The sequence below is a fragment of the Mollisia scopiformis genome, assembly GCF_001500285.1.
Source record: "Mollisia scopiformis unplaced genomic scaffold LY89scaffold_40, whole genome shotgun sequence".
NCBI lineage: Eukaryota > Fungi > Ascomycota > Leotiomycetes > Helotiales > Mollisiaceae > Mollisia > Mollisia scopiformis.
The window spans coordinates 350,480-376,680 of NW_017263620.1; the positions used below are offsets into that span (position 1 = coordinate 350,480).

General features: G+C 47.9%; 12 protein-coding genes across 12 annotated transcripts; 7 read left to right on the plus strand and 5 right to left on the minus strand.

The window, feature by feature from the left end:
• Positions 1-271: 271 nt before the first annotated feature.
• LY89DRAFT_692244 (S1/P1 nuclease) lies at positions 272-1,777 on the minus strand. Its single transcript, XM_018216494.1, has 7 exons — positions 1,571-1,777; positions 1,443-1,522; positions 1,241-1,390; positions 1,133-1,189; positions 1,073-1,084; positions 789-893; positions 272-737 (listed from the first exon to the last, which is right to left on the minus strand). The coding sequence occupies exons 1-7, from the start codon at positions 1,677-1,679 to the stop codon at positions 378-380; spliced, it is 873 nt and encodes a 290-aa protein (XP_018061246.1). The 5' UTR covers positions 1,680-1,777; the 3' UTR covers positions 272-377.
• A 1,215-nt stretch (positions 1,778-2,992) lies between these two features.
• LY89DRAFT_400203 (uncharacterized protein) lies at positions 2,993-3,946 on the plus strand. Its single transcript, XM_018207259.1, has one exon. The coding sequence runs from the start codon at positions 3,206-3,208 to the stop codon at positions 3,599-3,601; it is 396 nt and encodes a 131-aa protein (XP_018061247.1). The 5' UTR covers positions 2,993-3,205; the 3' UTR covers positions 3,602-3,946.
• A 344-nt stretch (positions 3,947-4,290) lies between these two features.
• Positions 4,291-5,352, plus strand: LY89DRAFT_602556 (uncharacterized protein; the record flags this gene model as incomplete). The annotated part of the gene is made up of 1 exon (XM_018210255.1): positions 4,291-5,352. The coding sequence occupies one exon, from the start codon at positions 4,291-4,293 to the stop codon at positions 5,350-5,352; it is 1,062 nt and encodes a 353-aa protein (XP_018061248.1).
• Positions 5,353-8,519: 3,167 nt separating this feature from the next.
• On the plus strand, positions 8,520-11,309 carry LY89DRAFT_399990 (uncharacterized protein). The gene is made up of 2 exons (XM_018207258.1): positions 8,520-8,688; positions 8,745-11,309. Exons 1-2 carry the CDS (start codon positions 8,679-8,681, stop codon positions 10,862-10,864), a joined length of 2,130 nt encoding a protein of 709 aa, XP_018061249.1. The 5' UTR covers positions 8,520-8,678; the 3' UTR covers positions 10,865-11,309.
• A 444-nt stretch (positions 11,310-11,753) lies between these two features.
• LY89DRAFT_743531 (uncharacterized protein) lies at positions 11,754-12,584 on the minus strand (the record flags this gene model as incomplete). Its single annotated transcript, XM_018220960.1, has 2 exons — positions 11,754-12,476; positions 12,543-12,584. 2 exons carry the CDS (start codon positions 12,582-12,584, stop codon positions 11,754-11,756), a joined length of 765 nt encoding a protein of 254 aa, XP_018061250.1.
• A 405-nt stretch (positions 12,585-12,989) lies between these two features.
• On the plus strand, positions 12,990-14,174 carry LY89DRAFT_661532 (thiamine pyrophosphokinase-related protein-like protein; the record flags this gene model as incomplete). Its single annotated transcript, XM_018212607.1, has 2 exons — positions 12,990-13,072; positions 13,232-14,174. Exons 1-2 carry the CDS (start codon positions 13,035-13,037, stop codon positions 14,172-14,174), a joined length of 981 nt encoding a protein of 326 aa, XP_018061251.1. The 5' UTR covers positions 12,990-13,034.
• A 598-nt stretch (positions 14,175-14,772) lies between these two features.
• LY89DRAFT_661535 (DNA-directed RNA polymerases and 3 polypeptide) lies at positions 14,773-15,491 on the minus strand. The gene is made up of 2 exons (XM_018212608.1): positions 15,098-15,491; positions 14,773-15,049 (listed from the first exon to the last, which is right to left on the minus strand). The coding sequence occupies exons 1-2, from the start codon at positions 15,442-15,444 to the stop codon at positions 14,944-14,946; spliced, it is 453 nt and encodes a 150-aa protein (XP_018061252.1). The 5' UTR covers positions 15,445-15,491; the 3' UTR covers positions 14,773-14,943.
• Positions 15,492-16,461: 970 nt separating this feature from the next.
• LY89DRAFT_692249 (PAXNEB-domain-containing protein) lies at positions 16,462-18,367 on the plus strand. The gene is made up of 2 exons (XM_018216495.1): positions 16,462-17,347; positions 17,396-18,367. Exons 1-2 carry the CDS (start codon positions 16,909-16,911, stop codon positions 18,142-18,144), a joined length of 1,188 nt encoding a protein of 395 aa, XP_018061253.1. The 5' UTR covers positions 16,462-16,908; the 3' UTR covers positions 18,145-18,367.
• A 448-nt stretch (positions 18,368-18,815) lies between these two features.
• LY89DRAFT_632359 (SEN34 subunit of tRNA-splicing endonuclease) lies at positions 18,816-20,114 on the plus strand. Its single transcript, XM_018211301.1, has 2 exons — positions 18,816-18,849; positions 19,042-20,114. The coding sequence occupies exon 2, from the start codon at positions 19,072-19,074 to the stop codon at positions 20,023-20,025; it is 954 nt and encodes a 317-aa protein (XP_018061254.1). The 5' UTR covers positions 18,816-18,849; positions 19,042-19,071; the 3' UTR covers positions 20,026-20,114.
• A 113-nt stretch (positions 20,115-20,227) lies between these two features.
• On the plus strand, positions 20,228-23,544 carry LY89DRAFT_692250 (ubiquitin-protein ligase-like protein). Its single transcript, XM_018216496.1, has one exon. It carries the CDS (start codon positions 20,416-20,418, stop codon positions 23,359-23,361), a length of 2,946 nt encoding a protein of 981 aa, XP_018061255.1. The 5' UTR covers positions 20,228-20,415; the 3' UTR covers positions 23,362-23,544.
• A 381-nt stretch (positions 23,545-23,925) lies between these two features.
• LY89DRAFT_726300 (uncharacterized protein) lies at positions 23,926-24,596 on the minus strand. Its single transcript, XM_018219044.1, has 3 exons — positions 24,495-24,596; positions 24,048-24,429; positions 23,926-24,000 (listed from the first exon to the last, which is right to left on the minus strand). The coding sequence occupies exons 1-3, from the start codon at positions 24,567-24,569 to the stop codon at positions 23,951-23,953; spliced, it is 507 nt and encodes a 168-aa protein (XP_018061256.1). The 5' UTR covers positions 24,570-24,596; the 3' UTR covers positions 23,926-23,950.
• Positions 24,597-24,796: 200 nt separating this feature from the next.
• On the minus strand, positions 24,797-26,112 carry LY89DRAFT_661546 (exoribonuclease family protein). The gene is made up of 2 exons (XM_018212609.1): positions 25,919-26,112; positions 24,797-25,869 (listed from the first exon to the last, which is right to left on the minus strand). Exons 1-2 carry the CDS (start codon positions 26,058-26,060, stop codon positions 25,058-25,060), a joined length of 954 nt encoding a protein of 317 aa, XP_018061257.1. The 5' UTR covers positions 26,061-26,112; the 3' UTR covers positions 24,797-25,057.
• Between the last annotated feature and the right edge of the window lie 89 nt (positions 26,113-26,201).

Below are 26,201 nucleotides of genomic sequence, written 5' to 3' on the forward strand. Positions count from 1 at the left end.
AAACAAAGCATAAAAGTGAACACAGTTGAATTTCAGCTAACAAAGAGAAGCCATACAGTTGCGAATCTATCTAAGGGGATACGTGGCTATGACTATAGAAGCAAAAGAATAGTATCCATGATATAACTATCTCAAACAGTGATTGATTGACACAAGAAGTGTTGTATTTTGCAAAACCGAAGCCCGAGGCCACTCATTCGGGCAAAAGTACTTTGACGTCTTACCGCACACGCATCATAAAAAGAAACCACAACCATATGCAGAGTACAATGCGTCTAAAAAGTTTACCAGAACTCATTCTTATTCATTTCTCATCTCAGACATTAAAACAAAACAACCAACTAACTTCAACAACCGCTATTTCTCCCTCTCATCCCTCACAACCCCGTACTCCCCGTTGCAATCAGATTCAACCACGCCGCCAACCTATACCCCGCCTTCGCAATCTGCTCCTCGATCACCGGGATAGCCGTGTCATAGTAGTCCCCACTCAAGTCAACATTCTCAACCGAGCTAACTCCATTGGGCATGACGGTCGTGCAAACATACGCATTGCTGTCCTGGGCCCAGATCATGCTGCTACTGACCGGATCAGAGAGATCCATACCGGTGAGCCAGCTTGAAGCGGAGGATTTATAGGTCCCGGTTTTGATGCCGGTTGTGAGGTTCGCGGCCCAGGTTTTGGCGTCCGCGAGGGTGTAGCCGCCGACGAGTTGTTCGGGCATGTTGGTATCCCACTGTGAGGTATGTTAACTTGTTGGGAGGGAGGGAGGGCGAGGAAAACTTACGATGTGGTGGAGATTGGTTGAGGTGCCGGCGTAGGTGACGTCGATGTCGTTTCCTCCAACGTCTAGGTTCTCATCGTGGAGGGGTTGATGGATGTCACCGACGAACTTGGGAATTGATAAGCAAGAGCACTTCAAAGACGTGATCTCCTGGACCATGATGGTACGACAAGAGACAGAATTGCTCTCTTCAAGCTCGAAGTCCATGTGCCTTGACAGTATCTTGTCGATGAAGTGCAAGCTTTGGGGATTGACGAAACGAGATCAAAAAGTAAGTCATGACTTACATGGATGATCATCTACGAAGTTTTCAGCAAAAGTCTTCATGTACGTCAAGGAGGACTTACCTTAGCAGCAATAATACGTTCAGATGACTTCAGACTAGTCTCTTGAACACGAGTGGTCTTCCAACTGTCAGTTCAAATTATGAGCTTCTCACAGGATGCTGAGCTTACATAGTTGTTGATTGCACTGACAACGCAACCAGCACTGTCGCAGTCACGATCGTAATCAACACCACAGCTCGTTGGAGGATTGTCATTGGCATCAATGAAGTGGTAGGGCTCTGAATATTCGCCAGCTGTGGTGTATCGATAAGTATCAGCCTACCACTTTGTCAATATTGAGTTCCAGAGAAGAGATTGACGAAAGTCATACCCATGTTGCAACGTTGGCTAGATAATCTGTCGTGGTGTCTCCCAAGATGTTCTGGAAATAAGTCTTGGTTGTACTGCTGACTAGACATCTGATGAGCGTCGTCCAAAGCATGAGTCTATATAGCTTACCAAAGTTTGTTGCAATATACGCCACTGTTTCATGACCCAAGTTTCCCCATGCTGAAGCGAAAGGAAGAGCGGCTAGGGCTACAATAGGAGCAGTGCTTTCGAACTTCATCTTGAAACGGAATCTGATTGAACCTGACTGGACAAGTGTCTTACTATCCAACAAGGTGAACGACTGGAGACTTGGCATGACTTTATACTCAAATTTCCATCATTGAAGTCCTTAACGTGTGTCCCTATCTCAAGAGTTGATAGGATAGTCTTCGTTCTTCGGTACATTCGCGGACCCTTTGCCATTTCAAGAAGGTCACTCAAAAGCTTCAGATGTAGATCTGCACGACACCAAGGCACGCAGCCACTCACGAAGCTAGAACCGCCTTTAAACTTCAATCGCATCCTACGATTCTGCATCATGAGAGGTCGACAAGTACTCGGTTTACCAAAGCTCGTTTCTTCACATCGCAAACGAAAGTACACACCTTCCTCATTCAACCAATCCCCCGCCTTACCACGACTGCCGGAAAATACGGATGCAGGAGAGCACAATTCAAGAAGGTCAATTCGATCCTCTGAGTGGATGGAAGAACGGTCGACGGCGAGCACCGCGCCATTACCGACAGCGATCGTGAGCCAATGCAGGACATGGAGATAAGCTTAAATGCCAAGGCAGGCGCTTAGTGGTTCAGGGGGAAGGATGATCCACAGAATGTCGCGATTTAGGCTCGTGGGGTGAGAGATCAGGGGTTGATAAGACTAGGGTCGGTACTTGGCCTTCTAGAAAGAGGAAGGAATGTTCCTCGGTTGATTAGCTGGTCCACTGATAATCGTTATATGCGCATGTGATTGATCCTTCGGAGAAGACTTATGTCGATCTCGCTCGTACAAGTCTTGACTAATTGGGCATCTTTTTGAGGACGGAAACTAAATTTCTTGAGGTTGTAAACCGCTTCTCTGGGATGGCAAAGAGAGGGGAAGTTGGCATAGAAGGATTAGTGAGGCAAGCGAGGGGTCTTCAAGACTACCTATCGAGACTGATACCTTTTCGGTCTGCTCGATTGTTACAATTATCGAACAATTATGAAAGCTGTAGCCAATCAGTCAATCAAATCGCAGAAAACGGTTTCGATAGTGGGGCTGTCTCAGGGGCTTCGCTTGCTGTTGCTTAGCGAGATTTCTCCCTATTTCAACATGGAAAGTTAGTAACGAGTACGAACTCCAGGAGTCATAAGATACATTTTGCTGATTCTTCTAGCTTCCTAAGACAACATGATAATATTGACTTAGTGAAGAAAACACTGGAGTCAGGTCAAGCAGTTGCGGTAAGCTTCTGACTGAAAGAGACTGAAAGCAACATGCCACAATAATGAGATTGGACAAGTCAACAACATATCCCAGAACCTGTCTCTGACAGTAGCTAAACTCAACTAATACTCACCTATATTTAACATCCATATAGAATCACGTGGAAGTGTTAGTCCGAGGCCGAAACAACAGGGATCAGCACAAACAGAGATGCAAACAGGATTTTGATAGAAGTGACAAGATAGAACGTAGAGGCATCAACGATTGACCTCTCCTACTCAATCAGGTATAGAAATTCATCTAATTCTTTCTATACCATCATTCGCCTCTCCCACAATGGAAGAATCTCAATCATCCCCTCCAAGCTGCACCACATGTCACAAGCTCCAAGCCGACCTCCCACAACCCCTCAAACGCTGCGCCAAATGCCAAACAACAACATACTGCTCCAGAGACTGCCAAAAGCAAGACTGGAAACTCCACAAACGTGTCTGCGCATCCCAAGCTGCTTCTCACGACGGTGAACCGACGCCCTCTACGTCTACATCCACAGGCGGTCGCCACAACCCGGGATTCCACGCAATAAACTCAATGATGGGTCTCTCGAGCGACGATTTCCTCCATAAACTACCCGAGAGAGGTGCTCTGACCCAACTGATCGACTGTTTCCGCATGCGTGCTGAGGATGAGTATAACTTTGCAGGAAATACTCTGGGTTGCTACGACGGCTAGGACGATGCTCTGCCCGACTTTACCGAGTTCCTGGATCTGGCAGAGAAGAGGAGGGAATGCATCAGATTGGCTACTGGAGGCGACAGCTGGGCAAATATCAGTTGTGCAGTGGAGAAGTCGGATATTCAGGAGCATTATGGGAATGGGATGATGCCGATGTTGTTGAGAGTGCTCGGTGAGAAGATATATGGGAAGGGGTTCATGTAGCGGTTTTCGAGATCCGAGAACAGTTCGCAGGAGAAATGGCGGAGACAACTCCAGAAAAGCGGGAGTTATTGGCGTGGACTTCATTTGGTCATAGCACTATACGCAGTTTTATCATACTCACCGCTTCGTCGGATCCAAAGCTTCTTCGATGCTAGTGTGGCGCTGAAGTGAGACAGCTTTATCTTCATCGGGACCTGGCTCAAGCATGCTCATTTTTTTGTTGCAGATAGCTTCTTTTTTTCCCCCAATCACTTTTTCTCAATGCTGTTTGTCAAGTGGCAAGTCTGAAAAGTGTTTCTCATGACTTTGTCGCGACTACATCTTTAATTTATCATTTCGTACTTCTCATCTCTGAAGCTATGATGAAGCGAGCTTTCTCCAAGATCAGTAAATTTTTCTCTAAAAGCAGTAGAGTAGCTAGTAGCAGTGCTGCACCAGTCTTGTCTCGAAGCATAGATACATCAGGCGCACAAGTTTTGATGATGTCTGTCTCTGAAACCAATCCTTCAACATACACCATCAAGTCTGGAGGCACATTCGCGTCAATTGCAACCCGACTCGGGACATCAATAGCAACATTCGAGCAAGCCAACTCTGGTATTGATTCCAGTCAACTGCAAGTTGTGCAATTTATCCAGTTGCAAGCTGCGGGGTTAAAATACACGATCCAAGCTGGAGATACGTTTAGTTCGATAGCAGCCAATAATGGATCAACAGTAGCTGCCCTCGAAGCTGCGAACCCTTTGGTAAATCCAACAGATCTCATTGTTGGATCTCAGATCTGGATACCTGCAAGTTCGCCTGTTGCTATCGAGCCTGTCACTTTACCTGCAAGCCCCGCAATTAGCACATATATTGTTCAAGCCGGAGACACGTTTACCTCCATTGCATCAAATCTCGGGATCAGTGTAGCTTCATTAGAAGCCGCCAATCCTAATGTCGTTCCATCCAATCTCCAAGTTGGATCCATCCTCACCATCCCCACTACATCTCAATCCACACCTACACCTCAACCTGTAACTCCCACGCCAGCACCAACAACATCCTACACAATACAAGCCGGCGACACTTTCACCTCTATCGCTACGAATCTCGGAGCTATCGTCGCTGCTCTCGAAGCCGCAAACCCAAACGCCAACCCTTCAAATCTCCAAGTTGGGTCACAGCTCAACATTCCTGGCATCGCTCAGTCAACACTCACACCCGTAACACCCACGCCCGCGCTTCCTAATAGCACGTATACAATCCAAGCTGGCGATACGATCAGCTCTATTGCTTCCAATCTTTCCACCACAGTCGCTATACTCTCAGAGCTGAATCCCGAAGTTAACGAGAACGCATTACAAATCGGAACTCAGATCTCTGTCCCAGCACAGACTACAACACCAAACACTGCTGCCACCATGGGGACGTACACCATCCAAGCAGGCGATACATTCTCTTCTATCGCCATCAAAGAAGGGACAACCATTCCATCCCTTCAAGCAGCAAGTAAATCCACCCCCCTTCTCCCCTCTCCCCAAGCACCCGTTTCCCGAAACTAACAACATCCCAGACCCCAACATCAACCCCACAACCCTCCAAATCGGCTCCCAAATCTCCCTCCCAGCTCTCCAAACACCACAATCGATAACCTACACCATCACATCGCCCAGCCCCGGCGGTCCATACATAAACTACAGCGGCCCCGCATCCGCGTTCCCGTCCCCGTCGTCCTGGGCTAGCTATGCGTACCTGTGGGCCCAGAACGCGACGTTGATGCAGTACAACGACTCCGCCCCTGAAATCTCGATGATCCGGACGGCTATCGATAGCGTGTCCTCTTCTTTCTTGTTTCTGAATGGTTTGTGAAGAGAACTAACTAAAAGGAAAATAGGAGTCGATCCGAGAGTGGTGCTCTGTATCATCATGCAAGAGAGCGGGGGGAATGTGAGGGTGGGAAATACGAATAATGGGATTGAGAATACGGGGATCATGCAAGCGTTTAATGGGGCTTCGTTCGATGCATCGGAACCTGGTTCTTCCATCTTGCAGATGGTGAGGGATGGGGTTGAGGGGACTTTTTATAAATCCGTAAGTTCCTCCTCTTTCTTCCGCGTTTTGTTTTGTTTTTGTTTTTGTTTTTTTGTGGGGGAGAGAAATGGAAATGCTGATGAGAGATGTGATAGGGAGGAGGACCTGGACTCAAGCAGGATTTTGCGCAGCAGGGGAATTGGTATGCGGCGGCGAGGGCGTATAATTCGGGGAGTGTGGATTTGGCGCAGTTGAATGATGGGGTGGGTGCTACGACGTACTATGTGAGGGGTTTTGCGAATCGGTTGATGGGGCATGTGTGGGAGGGTATGTGAGTTGGATGAGGGAGAGGGTGCTTGAATGAATGTAGTAACTAAGGATCGAGGAGATTTTGAGTTCTGAGACTAGAGATATGAGAGTGCTTTGAGATCTCGGAGGCTCTAGAAGAAGAAGAAGCGTGTTTGGTTTTGTTGCGAGTGATAGGAACAAACCTGCGAAAACACGAAATCTGGAGACCGAGTAGTAAATGAATATTTTGGGAGATTTTTGATAGGCAAAGGGCTCAGAGAATGATACGTGAATTGTAACGTAGAATTTCTGAAAGTATGGTCCCAGATGCAAAAGTAGCTCCCGTTGTAGAAGAACGTCTAGGATAAAAAGAGATACTCCACTCATCAGAGACTAAGACACTTGGAAATACAACAAACAAAGAACATTGTTGTTCAGCGAAGACTTCTTCTGCAGAGATTCGACAGCGAGGGATTTCCAATTGTGGAGAACTCTAACCGGAGTAACAAGCGCTTCAAGTAGACTCGAAAACGAACTGAGAAGGAAGTATATAGCCACGTGATGACTACCATATTCCTCCCGTCACCACAAAACTCAACAATACTCGAATCATCTCGAGTTACAACTCACAAATAATAATATCTCTTCCCATCATCAAAACCAAACTAACCTCTTATCATCAACCCCTCAAATGACGCAAACCTCTCCTCACTCACGTGACACCCCTAGCAAACAACGGCCCGACTCCTCAAACTGCAGATCGCGGCGCTCCCCCTCAACGGATAAATACCTACAAAACGGAAACGCCTCCGAACCTGCCAAGTCGAGCATCGCATCCTGTGAGAGAGTGATGTCACTGTTTGAACAGCAACATGGGAAAGGGCAAGGAAAGGAATGGGCATTGATTGAGAAGCGCATCATACGTAGGATCCAGTGTTTACCGGAGGAATCTGTGCGGTTCAGGAGTTTTATGAGAGGACTGATTTTGAGCGGCCTTCCCGAGACCCTGACGAGGAGCGATAAGCAGCGAGCGAGCGAGCGATTGATTAAGTTTTCTGGTCGGTCGTAGGTACAGTACAGTAGCATAGAGAAGGGCTGGGCTGGCGCAGGAGTAGTGAGAGCTAAGGTGCGAAGTACAGTCAAGCTTTGTCATGAATCGTTGGGCGTCCTATCACGGGCGGGGACGAAGAAAAGGCTGAGAAGACGAAACATGGGATGCGTAAGAGGAGGATTTCTTTTCTGATGTGATGTGATGTGATGTGATGAGATGAGGTTGTTGGTGGGTTGGGTTGGTGTTTACGAGTACCGTACGGGGGTTTTGCATGAGTGCTCTTGAGATCCTGCGGGAATATTTCAATGCGAGGCGCTTCGAGGGATGTCTGTCTGTCTCGTTGCGTGTTGTGTGTTGTGTGTTGGGGACCGTGGTCTTGCCACGAACCGGGTGATGTGTTGCGAATCGTCTGTGATTCATGAAGTCACCTAGGATAGCGAGGGATTGACAACGAGATAAGATAGACAGACGGATATACGACGCGAGACACGAAATATCGACCAGATTGACGACCTGGTGGATCTCGGGATGGATCAGATTATCGTGGAGAGGTGTGATGTTAACATGTGAAGATTCCTGATACGGAAAATGAGACGAGACATCCCTGGTAAGCAGGGCAGAGCTGGGTACATTTAGAGAAGAGAAAGGCGACTTTCTCTAGTCGCACCTTTGAATTGCCGATTCAAAAAATTCAGAATTACCCTATTGATCCAGAAAGAATCTCTCTGAAGCAATATATCGTGCGTTGGTGTAGATGACTGAATGTTTGTCGTTATCTAGCCTCGCATAGAGAATATCGACGGGTATCACCTCATGAACGAACCATCTCAACTCTCATGTACTGTACGGTGCTGAGATCTCTGTGGTTACGAGAGACTGCAGCGTTCATAATGCTCCTGTATACAGTAGTCCGTTATTCACCCTGCCAAAGGTCCGGCCCTAAAATAGTTCGGGGACTCCTGTTAACGTTTTCCTCCATTCAGGAGTGAATGTTTTTGCGTGTTCCTGCAAGGCAGAGTTTGTGGCCACCACCACCAAGCGCAGCAAAAGGCTAAAAAGTTGCCCCACTCTTCGTCTTCGTCCTCCTCTGCAGCAGCGTAGGCGGTCCGCTAATGCACCTGCGCTGCACCCACTCCGGCACGCTTGACCCCTTTGGCCTCTCTCAGATAACAACTTTGCCCAGGAGCTGCGTACCCCCATCAATCTCTCCAACTAGAAACACCAGCGACCACCACCACCACATTCGTTCAACGCTCGTTCAAAACCCCGAATCGTTCTCCATTGAGAGCCGTATTTATCTAATCCACTCAGCCGCATCGCACTCTGTACTGTACACATCTTCTCCCCTCAGCTGTCTCGGACAGCCCACATTCGTTTTCATCGCGACCCTCTGTCCCGATCAATGCCTTCGCAATCATCCCAGCCACGCCATCTTTAACCTCGACTCGATTGAGAAGAAGGCTCGCTCTCCTGAGAAGCTGGCAGCCCACCACCACAACGCACCCTCTATCGATACTCATGGGTAAATGTACGTCGCGTTGTGCTCGACATCGCTTCTTCGACCTTTTACTGATTGTTCCGCAGGGCGATGGGGAGTTATCCTGGACGCGGGTTCGTCAGGAACTCGAGTCCACGTTTATCGATGGCTCAACGCGGCGAGAGCACGACAAGATGCGAAACCCGACGAGCTACTGAGTCTGCCAAAGCTCGAGACGAAGTCGTCCTATACCAAGAAGATCAAGCCAGGAGTGTCGACGTTCGGTGACCGGCCAGGGGATGTAGGGCCAGAACATCTGCAGGAGCTCCTGGATCACGCATTGAATATTGTTCCCGAAGACCAAGTGAAGGATACACCCATATTTTTGATGGCGACAGCAGGTGTACGATTGCTAGAACCGATACAGCAAAAGGCGCTCCTGAGTGAGATTTGTTCGTATGCTCAAAAGCACACTGACTTCTCGTTACCCGACTGCGATCTTCACATTCAGGTTATCCCTGGGGAGACGGAGGGTCTGTATGGATGGATCGCTGCGAACTATCTGTTAGGAGGCTTCGATAATCCAGATCAGCACAACCATGGGAAAGGTCACCATACATACGGATTCCTGGATATGGGTGGTGCATCAGCACAGATTGCGTTTGCACCAAATAGTACTGAGGCCGAGAAACACGCAAATGACCTGAAACTTCTTCGAATGCGGACGCTGAACGGTGATGCCGCAGAGTACAGGGTGTTCACAACCACATGGTTAGGATTTGGTGTTAATCAAGCCCGAGAGCGATATGTGGAAGCACTGATGGATGCATCATACACGAAAGCTGCTCATGAGCTTCTAGATCCCTGCTTACCGTCAGGTCTCAAGACTACACTCAAAGGCAAAGTGACTGATGGGGTTGATATCTCGGAACCGGTTCTGGTCGGTACAGGATTGTTCGATGAATGTCTCCGACAAACATATCCTCTGCTCGAGAAAGATGCTCCTTGTGCGGATCAACCATGTTTGTTGCACGGTCAACATGTTCCCGCCATAGATTTCGAGGTCAATCACTTTGTGGGCGTTTCTGAGTACTGGCATACAACACACGAGGTCTTCGAAATGGCACACAAAGATAAAACATACGACTTCACAACATATCAACGGATGGTCAAGGACTTTTGCAGCGAGGAATGGGACGATATTTCGGAGAATGTTATAGCTGAAAAATGGGGTAAAAAGGTGGATGCAAAGACTGCACAAGAAGTGTGTTTTAAGGCTTCTTGGTTGATCAATGTTCTGCACGACGGTATCGGGGTGCCAAGGATCGGCATCGAGAAGAGTACGCATGGATCTGGTTACAATGGCACCAAAGAAGTGGCAGCTCACGCCAAAGACAAAGGATTCCTGGATCCATTCCAAGCCGTGAACAAGATTGATGGAATGGAAGTGAGCTGGACACTAGGGAAAATGGTACTCTATGCGGCCGGACAAGTTCCACCATCAGCACCAGAAGCTGGACCAGTTGGATTTGGTCCAAACATCGGCGCTGGAGAATTCCAAGAAGCTGGATCAAATTCAAATCCTGTTCCCATTGGAGAAGAGGATAGCTGGACAGAGGCTGCTGAGGACTTGGCCGAGAAGGCACATTCCCGATCGACTCCTGGATTCCTGCTCTTCATGCTCATCTTGATCTTTGTGGGCTATTTCTTCCGAAAACGAGAACGAAGAATGAGGTTCTACAGAGGCGTCAACGCCCTACGACGAAATAGACGACCAGGAAGCCCTAGAAAGGGAGGACGAGGATTCTTCGGTACAGGCAAACTCTTCGGACGAAGCTCTGGCAACTACGAACGTGTGCTCGAAGATGGAGAAGCTGCAAATGAGTTTGAACTCGGAGACGTTGACTCGGATGACAACGAACATTCTGACAGCAGTGGTGGTTCTAGGATAGGACGTACATCTGGCCTCGCTACCCCAAAGATGAATGTCGTTAACTTCGACTCTGGAAACTATTTTGAAGGAACAGCAGGGAATGTAGAAGGAGTCGGTCTAGGATTGAACCACCTCAGCAACGTCAACGCATTCGACAGAGCAGGACTGGTAGTCCGAACCGAAAGTCGAGAAAGGCTAGCTCCCAACCTCCAAATGCTAGGAGCGGGAAGGAGAAGCAGGACAGGATCTCCAACGAGGATGAAAAGTCCCTTGATGACGCCGCTGGAAGAGTAAATCACACATACAATAATTAGCGAGGCGCTTTGTTTGGATCATTGGAGTTTTCGTGGGCCCGGGTGGGCAGTAGGTTTGCTTTGAATTGAATGGAATGAAGGATGAGTGCATCATTCTTGTACAGATACTTTACGGGCCGAACATGGCGAGCATGCATGACCTATAATACTATTATGGGTCGGACTAGGAAGGGGATAGGAATTGTAATTGAATATATCAACTTCTGAGAATACATTTGTTTGTGAATTATCCATTTCATAGTGCCTTCGGTCAAAGTTATCTAATTCTAACACTTCTGTGCTAGAGTTTGTACAAAGGTAATAGTCGGTTCTTGATACCCACTATTACTATCCTGTTGCATACAGAAAGTGTCAAATATAATCGATACTTAGCTTCAGCTGTTCTACCTATTGTTTACACAAATTTTTCAATCCAGTCAATTACTCACTCCCCTTAGCTTAAGCTACCTCTTCATCCACCTCTCGATACATCCCGACATTACATTCATACATTATCTCCCAACTTAAACCGTCTTTTCTCGCAAAATATTCCGAATTCCTTCTCAACTTCTATCCTCCCATCTCAGCATTGTTATGTCGTATGTATCGGCTCAAAGGTACCGGTAGTCTTTACGTCTCCTGTACTCTTAGCAGCGAACTTCAGTTACTATCCTTCCCACTCCTCATCATGTCTATTTTATTTCTCCTCTTCCGTTTCTCATCTCAACATCTCTAAACCCCCTTCATCACTACATTATCCCCGTTCTCTTCCTCCCATACCTTCCTCCCTCTTCTCCCACCTCAAACCAACCACATCTCAAGCCCCTCTTTCTTTCTTTCTTCCTCCCTTTCCCACTCAATTCATCCATTCATCCCCGCCCATTCAACCCTCAATCCCCCTCCCCCCTCTCAAGAAACCCAGCATCACTCCGAACCCTCCCCTCAAACTTCCGCCACCACTCCTCAAACGCCTTCAACGGCACGACCTCGATCCCATTCGCCGTATTCCCGCTAAAGCTCGCGAGGAAGTTAAACGCGTTTTTGATTATCTTTTGGGCGAGTTTGACTGTTGTTTCTTGGTTTGTGTTTCCTCCTCCTACTCGGGCTAAGATCATGGCTTGAGAGTCGGAGGAGGAGGGGTTGGAGGTAGAGGAGGTGGTGGAGGTGGTGGAGTGGAGAGCGGATATTTGTGCGGATACGGAATCCGCGGACTCGAGTGATATTCCTAACGTTATTTCGCCGCTACTACTACTACTGCTACTCGGGATATCGGAATCCATATCCACTTCCCCTCCCGCCCCTCCGCCATTTCCGCCTCCCCCAGCTCCCCCTGCCCCTAGCCCAGAGATTTTAAACACAGCACTCTCCTTGCCGGGCCCGATGCCGCCGAGGAATCTGAATTGTGGCTGGCTCGGTTGGTTGGATTGGGTGGAGGAGGAGGGGAGAGAGATGTATACCGCGGCCGCGGTGGCGGGCGGGAGGGTTATGCCTGGGAGGAGGAAGACGGTTATGTGGGAGAAGGGTCGGGAAGAGGGGAGGGGGAGGGTGTAGAGGTAGGAGGTTGGGGTGGGCGCGGAGGTGGGGAGCGTGAGGCAGGGGTGGGAGGTTGGGATCTGTGATTGTCAGTCTAGGGGATATATGGGAAGGAGGGAAAGCTGAAAAGGAGGGAGGAGACGTACTATGCCGAATAGTTGTGGGAGTTGTTGTTGCTGTTGCGCCATTTGGGGCGGTGGGTTGGAATAGGGTTTGTTTATAAAGATGTTGGGTTCGTAAGAGTCGCGGGGTGAGAATTTAGTGAGAGGAAGTCTGCGAGAGGAGGAGGCAGGCGTTGTGGTTGTTTATATGTGAGGCGTGAGGTGAGGATGGTGGGTGAAGACGTTTGGTGTGGACGAGGCGGGGCACGGATTTATATTTGGTATTTTGGTTGATAGTCTGAGAAAATAATCTTGCTTCTTTAGCGCACTAAATTCACTAAAGAAAGTAATTATCATTATTACTGCAATTTTAAGGAAGTAACTCTGCTTTTGATTCGAGCTGTCATAATTCCATGTCATAGCAGAGCTTCCGCGAGCTTCTTCTTGAAAGTTCTGGAAACAAGGTTTGTCTCCACAACAATAACAACAACCATAACTTCTGTCCCGGAGGTCAGAATTGGATGCAAAGAACAAATCATGAAGTCGAATCTGGATCTCGTTAATGAGTGCGACGTGTAAGTTCTATCATTTTCTCTCTACATCGTCTTTCTGCAAATGGCGGGGTAAATCTTCAAGCCATCCAAGCTTCACAAGACAGCCCAAGGTAGGACAAGCTATACATACTCTTAATCCTCTTCTACAACTCAATCCCGAACCCAACTAATACCCCACAGCTTCCCCCACCCCTCCAAAGACCCAACAGCCCACGCCTCCCTCCTCGCAACCCTCTACACCCTCCTCTCCAACGATATCCCTATCGGCTACATCACCGAACCCGTCTTCAACGCCCTAGCCAAAGTCCCCATCCGCCTCAAAGGCGAGCTGGAAGTAAATCGCCGCCTCCGCACCATATCCGCCTTCAACCAACCCACACGCGCTGAACGCTCTGCCGCCATCTCCGCCACCTGTGCCTACTGGCGCGAACACAAGACGTTCTCGATCCTCGAGGGATGGCGAGATGAGTTATACGCCGTTTATGGGCCGGAAAATGAGGTTCTGTTTGATATTGAACGGAGCGCGAGTCCGCTGTTTGGCGTCGTTACTTATGGGGTCCATATGACGGGCTTCGCGCGAGTGCCGGATGCGAAGTTTGGGGTTAAACTTTGGGTGCCCAGACGCGCGAGGGATAAGAGTACGTACCCGGGGATGCTGGATAATACGGTTGCGGGCGGTTTGCCGTCTGGGGAGCTTCCGTTGGATGCTATGGTGCGGGAATGTGATGAGGAGGCTTCCCTTCCTGAAGAGTTGGTAAGGGGGAATTTGAAGGCGGTGGGTACGGTTACGCATGTGTATATTAGGGATGAGAGGGCGGGGGGAGAGACGGGGTTGGTGCAGCCGGAGTGTGAGTATGTGTATGATTTGGAGATTCCGGTGGGGGTGGAGTGTAAACCGAAGGATGGGGAGGTGGAGGGGTTTGAGTTGATGGGTGTTGAGGAGGTTCAGGAGGCGCTTGGGAGGGGTGAGTTTAAGCCGAATTGTGCGTTGTTGGTGTTGGATTTCTTTGTTAGGTGGGGGATTCTGAATGAGGGGAATGAGAAGGATTTAAAGGAGATTAAAGAGAGGTTACATAGAGAGTTGGAGTTTCCTGGGCCGCATAGAGGGGAGTTGGCTAAGTAGCTTTGGTAGAGGATTCTTGAATGTCCCATCTTTTGAGAGGACCTGTTAGCGGTAAATGTTTCGAGTGGCCGAACATTCGAAATGTTTGATCTAGACTAAGAACTTTAGAGAGACCTGCAATGTCCATCTAATGCTGGGACAATTGAAATGATTTCAGGACGAAATTCGAGCTATAAATTTTAGGAATCGAAAATTTCTCTCCAACCATAGGACATTCGAGGACATTCGAACTAAGTTCAAGACGAAATTCAAGCTTTAATTTCTATGAGTCAAAAATGTCCGTTTAACCACAGGACATTCAAAATGAGTCTAGGTCGAAACTCAAGCTATAAATTATAGGAGCCAAAATCTTTGTCTAACCATGGGACATTCGAAATAATTTTAAAAACAAGGTTCGATTTATACTTTTAAAAGCCTTGAATGTCTTCCTAGTCATGGGACATTCAGAAAAACATTCGAACTAAATTTCAAGTGCTAGATTTACGAGTCCTTAATGTCCCTAATCTGCCAGGACATTCAAAGTAACCTTCGGATCAAAGTTCAAGTTTAGACTTTTTAAGAGCTTTCTAATGTGCCTAACTTTTTGGAACATTCAACAGTCACATTAGGGGCAAAATAATTGGTTTGAAATCCATGCATTGAATGTCCTAAAAGTCGGGCACGTTCATAATCTCATGCTAAAACCATGCTAAAAACAACGCCCATTTTCGGGTATTCCCCCAACGCCATCATATGAACCACCCAAATCCATGCCGCAAATAGAGATCGTTCATTTCTTGCAAAGGAGATAGACGTAATCGACGTGTAGAGGAGTGAGCTTCTTGTAAGGACCCTCAAGAGCCATCAGAAGACCGCCAAACGAGATATATGCCTTGCTATAACCAATTAGCTCTATCCAAGCCTCGACCCAAGATATTTCTTACATAGTTTGACCGTCCTCCCCATCCTCGAACTTGTAGATCTTGCCGTGACACACATACTCGAACATATCCGCCAATGAAGTTTCTCCACCCGGTCCACTGCGCGCAACATCTCTCCAGCCTCTGCCGTCATCCTTCGTACCGTCCAGATTGAGGGAACTCGCAAGCACACAGTGTAGGGTTTCGCCGACGGAGCAGGGGTAGAGCTCGGTGTTGATATCGAGGGTCATTACTGTTTGCGAATCCGCTGAAGTGCCTCCAATACGCGCGACCCGGTCGTATTTGGATTGGTCGAAGGTGGTGATTGTGAAGGCCTCTTCGAAGAGTTGCGAATCTCCTGCTGAAGCCATTGTGTGAGTCGGATTGCAGGAATTGCGAGGATGCAGAAATAGATTTGTTGTCTTTTGGGGAACATTTTTAGATGTAGTGGGGCTCGGATAGAGGTGCTACGGAGAAATATTGTTGCGTTCCGATAGGAGTCCCGGAGCAAGGCGCGAAGCGACGGAGATGAGTTGTTGCGTTCCGAAGGCGATCTTCCGCAGGGTGAAAAAGTGGCCGCCTTCGATACGCGAGATCACTAAAATGTGACTGCATGTTCGAAATAATAATACAACTTGGGCATTTACTCTTAAGGAGCTGTTTTACATTTTCATCAAAATCAATGCATTGCACACAATGCTCTACGTTTAGTCAGATCTCAGTATATTATAAAATTGGCCGCTGTTTTAGTTGAGATGTGTCGCGAGGTAAAGAGTGGCTTTTTCAGTACCCTACATCTAAATTCAATGTACTAAATATATTGTTTTTCGACGCCCAATATCTTAAAAAGCAATCCGTCTTTAACGATCTTAAGAAAATACTTAAAAAAACGCATCTATATAACAATTTTCTGAAAGATTTTATGTCTTTGTTAACAACTCTATATATTAATTGGGAAGTGAGCACTTGGTCAATAACAGCCACTTTTTACCCATTGGAGAGTGTGTTCCTAAGATGCTCTAGTCCTTCCAGAGCCACGGTGAGTATCAGTCCATTGCTACAGCAAGAAATCAACTAAAATAGCTGTGAATGCACCACACCACGACTCTTTCCCATGCCGCTTTAGCTTGGCTTCGTAGAATCGCAGTAAAGTCATCGTGCAGCTCTCAGAGCCTTTATGCGCATGCAACTACAACCCTTTTGTAATTTTTAATACCGCATTTGATTGGGATCAATGATTGAGACGTGTGAGTAGTTGTTGCGCAATGCTAAAATGCAGCTCGAGAAATTCCAAAGGCAAGCCTTGATTGGATGAGTCATGACTCGCTTCTTTTAACATTCACTCTTACGTGCGAAGTGAGGTGAGGCCGAAAATTTATACGTTCAGGGTGTGATATTGCACCTTACAAAACAAGCTTGTCTGTGCTATTCAGGATTGTTTGCAAATACCTTTTCATACACACCAGGATCTGTCATCCTGACGGCTACACTTAGAAGAACCTTTTCAAGTTGACAATGTCCGCCAGCGATTGAGTATTTATGCCTGTCAAAAGCTGTAACTCATTTCCATACATTCCGGGGACATTCTCCCAAAAAGACTGCTTTTTGGGTAGTAAGGGAATTCTCAGCTGTTCTATTGCAGGGTCAAAATCTTAGTCAGATAAGGGCGGCTGTCCTTGAATGTTGCCACTTTTTTTTGCCATTCCTCAAATACTCTCCAAAAAGGAAGGAGACCCAAAACCTCTACCGAACCTTCCAATTGCCAACGACACTCTTCCAAAATTCTAACTGGCGCAACCTCAACCTCAAATTTGACTTGAGATTATCATTTCACAATGTCCTTCAGAAAGCGCGCAGTCGTAGTCGGACAAGCAGGCTCTAATTCCACTGCATCCCAAGTTACCACAACAAACAAAGCCCTTCCACCCGGCCTTCGACCCTCGCCTCTCGATGGCCGCTTAACAACATCGACCGGAACCCATTCTCTGGATGGATTACTTGCTGGTCATGCAGGCTTAGCTCTGGGAACGTCATTGCTCATTGAAGAGCATGGAACGACGGATTTTGCTGGGTATCTGACTCGATATTTTGCAGCTGAAGGTGTAGTGCAGGGACATCAAGTGCATGTCTTAGGGATGCATGAGGGATGGGGACGAGAATTGCCTGGCATCGGTACAGGAGAGGTCTCGAGACGAGGTAGTGAGATGGTGAATGAGGAAAAGATGAAGATTGCTTGGAGATATGAAAGGTTGGGAGAGTTTGGCAGTGCACGAGGTATGTTCTTATTTCCAATAGTCTGAACACTGGCTGATTTATTTCAAGAGAGAGGAGCCCCTCAGTCTCCAGGATCACAAGCTTCGTCAAGCACAGCCGTGTTCTGTCATGATTTTGACCTCAGCAAGAAGCTTCTACTGCCTTCACCATCTCCCATGAGATTTGTTCCAATAACCACACGGCCACCCTTCGAATTCAAAGATTTAGACACGTCTGTGTCTCCATTCACAGGATTCTTGAACCATCTCAGCACACAGCTATCAGTATCGCCAAACACAGTACATCGCGTAGTGATCCCAAATCTTCTTTCGTCCGCACTGTATCCACCAGAAAGCTCAAGACCCGAGCATGTTCTTCAATTCCTCCACGGTTTGCGAGCACTTCTTCGCAAATATCCTTCACAGGTAGTCGCAATAATCACCTTGCCAGTAACACTCCACCCTCGAACAACTGGCTTGACACGGTGGATGGAGCTTTTGAGTGATGGAGTACTAGAACTATCGCCATTTCCTTCAAGTGCCCTGCCAGCGAAATCCACACCAGGAGCTGCCACCGTACACGAGGAGCCTCCGCAAGGAATGTTGAAAATTCATCGTCTACCAATATTTCATGAGAAAGGCGGCGGAGGTGGAGAGGCGAGTGGATTTGGAGATGATCTTGCCTTCACCTTGAGTCGCAGGAAGGGTTTGGTAATTAAGCCATTCAGTTTGCCACCAGTCGAGGGAGACACGGAGGCTCAGCAAGGAGGTCTTGAACATGAGCATGGGAAGGCGACAAAGGTTGACATCGAATTTTGAGATGGTAGAAGATGTAATGAATGACGACCTTCATGAAGCTGGGATGTTGTTCGGGAGCTTGGAGAAACAATGGCCAGCGGTAGGGAGTGGCCCATGATGCCAATATGATGCTCTGGGCCGGATCTAGGCATCTTCGGAGGAAAGGTGCATATGCACAAATGAAATTGAGATGCAAGATCTATCGATCCTCGGAATCCATAGAGCTTCTTGGACTTTCTCCTAGCATATCGGCCATTTCAATTTGGTTCCACGTGCCATGACCATTGGAAGTGACAGTTCGTAGATAATTCCTATCAAACAGTGCTTGTCGAGGATTGATACTGACATTCGAAACTCGAAGTCTGAAATTATCTCCAAGGCATGAAGATACAGCAAGCCAAGCTGTATTATAGTTAGTATGTAGTTGAGTTTGGATGAAGAAAGGGGTCACATGCCTATGAACAGGACTAACGGTACAACAATCAAGATAGCTAGAAGCCAGAGAGAGGCCATCGTAATCTTCGAGTGCTGTAAGACGATGCAAAATTGTATTAAGAGACGAAATGTTTCTAGAAGCTCTTCTCGCTACATTTGAGGTGATGAAGTGAAGCTGTCCAAAAATGGAATGGCGTCCTAGGGACCTTTCCGCACGCTAGTAAAGCTTTCACGAAATGACTCCGAAATTCCTTTCAAACTTCTTCCAACACAACAACAAATCTGCACTTGGTAAGCACAATCCCCAATCCTCTCTATTTCTTGTTCGCTCTCGATATGATTACAAAACCGATCTGTCAATCCCCTGACACCAGTATAACTGGACATGATGTTCAAAAAATGTTTTAATTTATGATCCGCTTTTGACCACTTTCAAAACTCGGAAAAGCTGCCAAAATCTGTCGCTGACTTGATATCATACAGTGACAGTTTCCATTCGGACACCCTATCAAGATGGCCCAGTCTTTCGAGTCCGTCTCGGAGCCTATACCAATTTCTTTGGTATCGGGCAGATATTTGCTATTCGACGTCAATGTCGTAACTTACCTGCGCAGAACTCACCACATATGCGGTACCCTCATCGGCTCTATCCCACAGAACCCTCAGCAGAATATATTCCACGGCCTACCTATGGAGCTCATGCCCGAAGAAGCTAAGTTGTTGGTCCAGAAAGAAGTTGCCTATATCGTGGACGACTTGGCTTGGCATAAACAAAGGTACGAGTCAATGAAGGGTGAGGATAAGCAGAAGTACTTGCAGTCGTTGCGCTCAGCTGGTCTCAAGGCGCGAAAAGCCACACAAGAGCAAGCTAAAAAGAACTCCGAGATGGCGTTGTCTCGATTAGCTACTCAGAAAGCAAAAGGGAAAAAAGAGTCTCCTGCTGAAGGCACACCAGAACCTCCAGATGATAAGTTGCCAGACACTTCGTTCCACGATACAAGCGGTGCGCAAGAAGAAGATTCGATCTTCGGAGGAGAAGGGTCTTCACCTAGTCGACAAGGAACTGCATTCGCATCGAACAAACCCTATCCTGTTACACCTACCACAAGCTACGCTTCTCCTTCACTACCCCAGAATCCATCTCCGCCACCGGACCCTTGTGTGCCTTTGTCATACTCGCTGTTTGCTCACCTCCATTCGCGCGGCTACTATATCATGCCAGGTCTACGGTTCGGATGTAATTACAATGTGTATCCTGGGGACCCTCTCCGTTTCCATAGTCACTTCTTGGCTACGAGCTTTGAATGGGATCAAGAGATTCCTATGCTAGATCTGATAGGAGGAGGTCGTCTAGGTACAGCTGTGAAGAAAGGATTCCTTATCGGTGGTGAAGACACAGAGGCAGAGACGGATGGAGAGTGGGGAGACAATGTTCGGACATTTTGTATTGAATGGGGCGGTATGTAGGATTTTCAAGAGCGCCAATCCTGGACCATGAAGTAGAGCTATATAATAATCCAGTGCTTATGAGACTTTTTGAATGAACTAGATCAAAGTCCATCTCTCTGCATGCTCAAAGTAATATAATATTGTTGACACGTGCTTGCCTTCGTTATGCCTGATTCGGAGACAGCGAGCCGAGACGTGGGGAAACTGGTTTCCGCATCATCAATCAATCACCCCAAAAATGCGACAACCACTTCTCTGCTGACAACGAAGGTGCCCGAACTGATACTCTCTATTTTTGTATCTTATTACAATGCGGAATCGTATTCTTCCATGATCCGACGATTCACGAAAGGCCGCCGCTGAGCAGTCTCGGATTTTGTTGACAGACATCCAACGCCGCAACGGACCATGGCTGCCGCAACATTTGAGAACGCTCACAAGTTCGACATTGGGTCTTGGAATTGGACCTTTAATGCCACTCAATATGTCCCATCTGCGAAAGATCTAGCCCTTGCTGGCCCGCGAATGTTTATGAAGCTTGGTTCCTTCCTCAATTATCCAGAAACGCTCGACAATATCTTAGGGGGAGGGAGATTGGGACAACGTATTATACCAGAGGCCACTGGGGCAGGAATAGTTGATGCAGCGACTACAGCCGCTGCTGGAGGCCAAGCAGCGAGACAAGCTATCCAGACAGGCACACAGATCCTGATAGACGCGGATGAGCCTGGCGGTGGAATCACATCTCGATTTACACTAGAAGGTGTCCGGAGCATATCCAACGTTTTCAGCTACGCAACAAGCAAATGGGCCTTGGGTTGTGTAATAGTAGCCGTTGTTCTGAATAGGACCTATGTCTACGCTTCGACAAGACGGAACCTCGTCCTCCCTTGGAAAGTTCGGCTCGCTCTTCGACTCATTCCAATACTGCTCCTTGTCGTCCAAGCTCGGTCTCTGCTTCAATCCATACAATGTCAGACTTCTCCTGATTTTTCCGAATTACGCTGGGGAAATGCTTCGAAGACTTCAGCGCTATACTTCACTCAGAACGGTGGCTTTCTCCATGAATTCAGTCAAACGCTCTTGTTCCGGGCAAGTGATGAAGAGTCATGTCTAGCCGTACGGATGATCCCTCTTGAAGACGATGATACTTCACAATTGACAGGCTCTCTATCCCTACTTTGGCCGCTTTTCAAGAGCTTTTCGTTCAGTCAGTTCGTGGAAACCATTTCATGTGCCGTGCAAGGACGCCAGGTGGCCGGAGAGACAGGAATGACTCTCTTTGAGCACTCCCTGGCCTTTGCTGAGGCTGAAGCTGCAATTGGAAATCAACTTGGCTTTGGGTCCTTCGGAAGCACGAACCCTGCAGGTTGGCCAAATTCGACATCAACTGCTGAAGCTACTGAGATTGCCATTACTCGATCGATGATCATGAGGAAAGTTAATACCACTCCCGAAGTTCTACTTGTAGGCTTTCTATCAGCCATGAATCACCTCACGAGCCACATCCTCGCGGTTTTCAACGCTCAAGGTCGTTTCAGGCTCGCGAATACAGGGTTCTGGGGGTTGTCATTCATGGCTGCTATTGTTGTAAGCGTCTGGAACTTTTCCTTGGACGATGACTTGGGAACTCAAAGTCTTCTAAGATTTCCAACCGTGTGCATAATTGGATTCATTCCTCACGTATTGGTGCTTTGCGGCATTATAGGTTGTTCTTTCATCTATGTAGCTGCTCTGGCTCTATCGGCTCTCGCCCCTCCACGGGTCGAGGAGGCAAATGGAGATGATGCCGATGTCCCAGCGAATCAATCAACCTTCGTTCGTCGGTTTCTTGCTGCACATAACAACATGCAAGCCAACGTACAACTTTCTAGCATAAGGGTCACATTACACATGGACTTCTATACAGCGTTACTGCGGACTGGCTTTGCTGTCATGACAATGGCAAGTGAAGCAGTATACCTAAATGAAAGTCGAGGAGTTAGCATCAAGCAAAGAACGTGGCTCGAGGAGGACCGCTTGAGAGAAATTGAGCAGGTGGGAGCTCAGTGGCTTGGCCCAAATTTCCGACTACATGATCCGGACTCGAGTTCTGCCGATGGTTTGACTGACAATGTCGGGCTCGTTGCTGCTAACGACCAGCCGATGGATCTGTTACAAAAGTCATCCAGTGGGTATGCCAGAGAAATGACGGCGAAGAAATTACCAAAGCTGGGAAAGCCACGTGAGGGACAAGGACCTGGATTAAATGGTGTAGGCGCTACAGAGAGAAGCGGTCGATGGGTTATGGTATTGGAATTCTTCTTGGGAATCAGCAGACTTTTACTGAGCTGGTGGGCTTCTCTGATTCTAAAATGCCTGTCCGGGGCAGGCTTCCGAACTAGACCTCAATGGCTTGTCTGGTTGGTTAGGATGCCAAAAAAGAGTCAGGCTGAGACTCAGACACCTGATAGCAGTGATCCCGACTCGCTGAAGTTTTATCTTCTTAGTATCGATGGAGAACTGACACTACCAAGAGATGATCATGTGGACGTGGAGGCTGAGATGAGGGAGACACTGCGCAGAAAACGTGGAGAGTGGAACCAAGCCGAGGAGAAGAACCTTGACTCCAATCTTTACAATTGGTGGTTGCATGGTGGATGGTGGGGTGCGGACGATGGCAGTGGCCAGTTCATTCCGGGTCAACAGGAGCTCGATGAAGATACCACCAGCGTTGTTTCTTTCTCGACAACAACTACCGACGATGAGCAAGAGTGGGTTTCGGAGAGCGAGAACGATGATGGTAGAAGAACCCCAACACAGAGATACCCAGACTTCTCAAGAGATTCAACACCCTTGAATGACACCCCTCTAAACGCATCAGATCTTGCACAGCTCTTGAACCCCAAGACGCCTGAACAGCGAGCTGAGGCAAAAGCTCTCGCAGCCCATCTTGCGAGTGACAACATTGTGACTCGCTCTCGATACCGAAACATTGTCCAACGAGAACGAGCGAAAGTGCTTACCTCTACCCGGCATCGCCCTGATAACTTCAAGCCATCATTGCCTTCCGGCAAGCTTACACCGGAAGAGGAAGCACAGATTCTCGAGCACTTGATAATTTCACGCCGCAGCTTTCAAAACGCAACTGTATCGACGCAGGCAACCTCATGGTCGCGAGGTGCTTCTGGCATGGGTGAAGGAGGTCCACAATGCGTTGTGTGCCAGAGCTCACCGAGAAGCATTATCGTGTGGCCATGTCGATGTTTGAGTCTTTGCGATGATTGTAGGGTCACACTAGCGATGAATAATTTCGACAAATGCGTGTGCTGCCGGAGGGATGTAGCAAGTTTCTCGAGGATTTTTGTACCATAGATTTCGAAGGAGCAATGCATATCATGGAACTAGCAAATGGAGTTAGGGGCGGGCATTGTGGTGAAACGGATTCATTCACTTACTTCCTTTGTACTGTATGTTTGATAGACTGGAAGCATGAACACACAATCTTCCCGAGTCACTGTTGGAAATAGCAATGAGAAAGCGATATGCATGCAACATCCGTAACCATCACAGCTTATCTTTCCTTCGGTGCCCCCCAAAAGCCTTCGTTTGCCGTCCGGCTCATCATTTCCTGACAATCCTCAGATGTAACAGGTCCGTCTCGAACCCTCGAGACAGTGACAAATAAAACCCTCAAAAACCAATCCATACTAAGGGCCTTTCAAAAAACATTCTCACGTCCTCAATCGCAACTCCCCCTTTCCCTCATAAAGACTTCCTCGGCTTAGCCTCACCACCAACCATACCCAGCCTCTGATCCACCACCCTATCACACCTCTGATTCCAAAAACCCCTATAATCCAATTCCACATTCTCACGCTCCCAAATCCCATCATCCCTATTATCCAACTCGATCCTCCCCACCGGAATCAAAGCCTGCAACTCAGCCTGCTCTCTCTGATTTCTAAGTTCTAACTCTGGCACCATCTCTACCCGCTTCCCAGCGACAGAAAACTGCTCCCTCGCAACAGGCAGGGTAATGTGAGAACACATCTTCTTACTCAACTTCGCCAACGGCATCTCGTCCTCCGACTCCTCGCTATCGGTCTCCATCCCCGAACTATCGCTCTCGTACCCGGAACTCTGCTCTGCTTTTATTTTCTTGTCTTCTTCTGGCTCTTCGTTGCTGGGTTCTTTTTTGATTGTGCGTTTGCGTTTCTGTGGTCTCGTTAGAAGGGGAAAATCACCGGGAAGAGGGGCATAGGAGACTTTGAGAGTTCCCTTGATCTTCTTCTCGTCTTCTGGGATCGCTGGGGAGGAGAATGGTGTCCCGTGTGTTCCGATCAGGGTCCCGGATTCGATTTGACGCCGGAGACGGGTGTAACGCATTCGTGCTGCTGGTGGTTTGAGAGAGGTGGCTGCACCGACGGCGGTGAAGTCAATCTGGAGCGATGGATCATAAGTAGAGTGAGGGATGAACGTAGTTGGAGTGTGGGGGAAGAGCTTACGGATTTCATGTCTGATTTTTGAAGACAGATGTATAGAAACCAGAGATTCTCGTCAAGCTGGATCTTGGATGGCATATTCTGTCGGAAAGACCGCTAAGGGAGAAGTATCGTCTGATATGCGTATTTTTGATATGGTGACGAGAGATTCTGCTTGAGAATGATGATAGAGGAGACAAGATATGGGTATTCATATAGAAAGGAACAAGCTATAGCGGCAACATTTCAAGGATGAAAGAGAGATAGAGTGTTGGAAAGAACAAAAGTATTTGAGTTTGCCAATTCTGCAGCTTTGCAGGTACCATGGATTTTCATGCCGGCGTCCTGCTGCTATCTTCCGAACAAGGTCTTGCTTCTTTCATAGTGAACGTTGAAAGTTGATACTTGGCTGTAGTATCGTACCCCATTGAAAATTTACAGATCTCTATGGGGATGACAGGTATTCCAACAACATGTACGATCTGCCATCTTAACTCCAGACTCCTGGTGGATCATCAAAATGTCCAATGCCATGCAACCATTTTCTCTGCCAACGCCAATGTCGTCGAACATTGCATCATAAAAAATCATGATCTCCCCATTTTCAGATCCGCAGTCTCTTTCAATGCAGCCACAAGCACCCGATGTGAACCCAACGCAGCTTGCACAGCGTGATCTGCAAGCTCCTCGTAAGTAGCACTCTGACCTGAACTCCGGCCCTCATGCCCAATATCTCCCTTCACCCAAAGATCCGTGAGCTCGTCTCTTCCAGGTAGGTAAGCCACAATAGCAGCAGCCAGAACTTCTTGGTGCTCAGATGGGACTGGATCCAGCACCAAAGTTGTTGAAACTTGCTTCCCTTGACCCGACCTGACCACAGCAGCGACTCCTCCAGAGACAACGTCCACACAATCGATACCCGCGTCTGCAATCGCAGCAGAGGCTACTGTTATGCAGCCGCTGAGAACGCTCATCATGCCCCAGTCTCCAGCCGAAAGTCCCTCAGCAACACGATCATCGCCCCACCATCTGTCTTCTTCGCCTTCTAATATTGTGATTATGACTTCGACTCCACTCTTTGGCCATCGGTCGCCAATGATCACACCCCGTAATGCGGTTTCCAGGTGCACACCCAAGTCTCTTTCACTTGCGTCCCTCAAATAGCCCCGCCTTTTTCTCGTTGCGAAGGGACCAAATTTGACGTGGGTAGAAAGGATAACGTGGGGAGAGAATGGTGCGGATCGAGGTAGGGGTCGAGGGCCGTGGACAGTACATGTGAGTTTCAGTCCAGAGATGGAGTGTGAAGCAAGACCAGACTTGGTAGAAGTGAGAGCTTTCGAAGCTTCAAGCTCGAGATATGCCGAACCAGAAGCCGACGGGGTCACCCCAGTCTTCAGGACTATAGAAAATCAGTATGGTTCGTCATTTCGAACATGAAGCATACATACACATCTTTCTCAGTACATTGGGTGCTCTTGTTCTTGTCGGTCTCTCAGTTTGCGCCTCTGCCTCTTTCGTAAGGGTCTTGAGATAGATAGGAGCAGAAGTACCGCCTGTAGGCCCATTGATCCTTCGTCTATCGGTCGCCATAGTTTGAAGAGATCTGGGGAGGTCGTGTGGCTATCGTACATTCATTCTTTCGTGGGGTGAAGTCAACAATCGGGAGCTCGAAAAGTTAAAGTGGGTTCGAGGCTAGCGGCCGCCTGGCGGTCCTTGCTTTTTGGGGCCTGT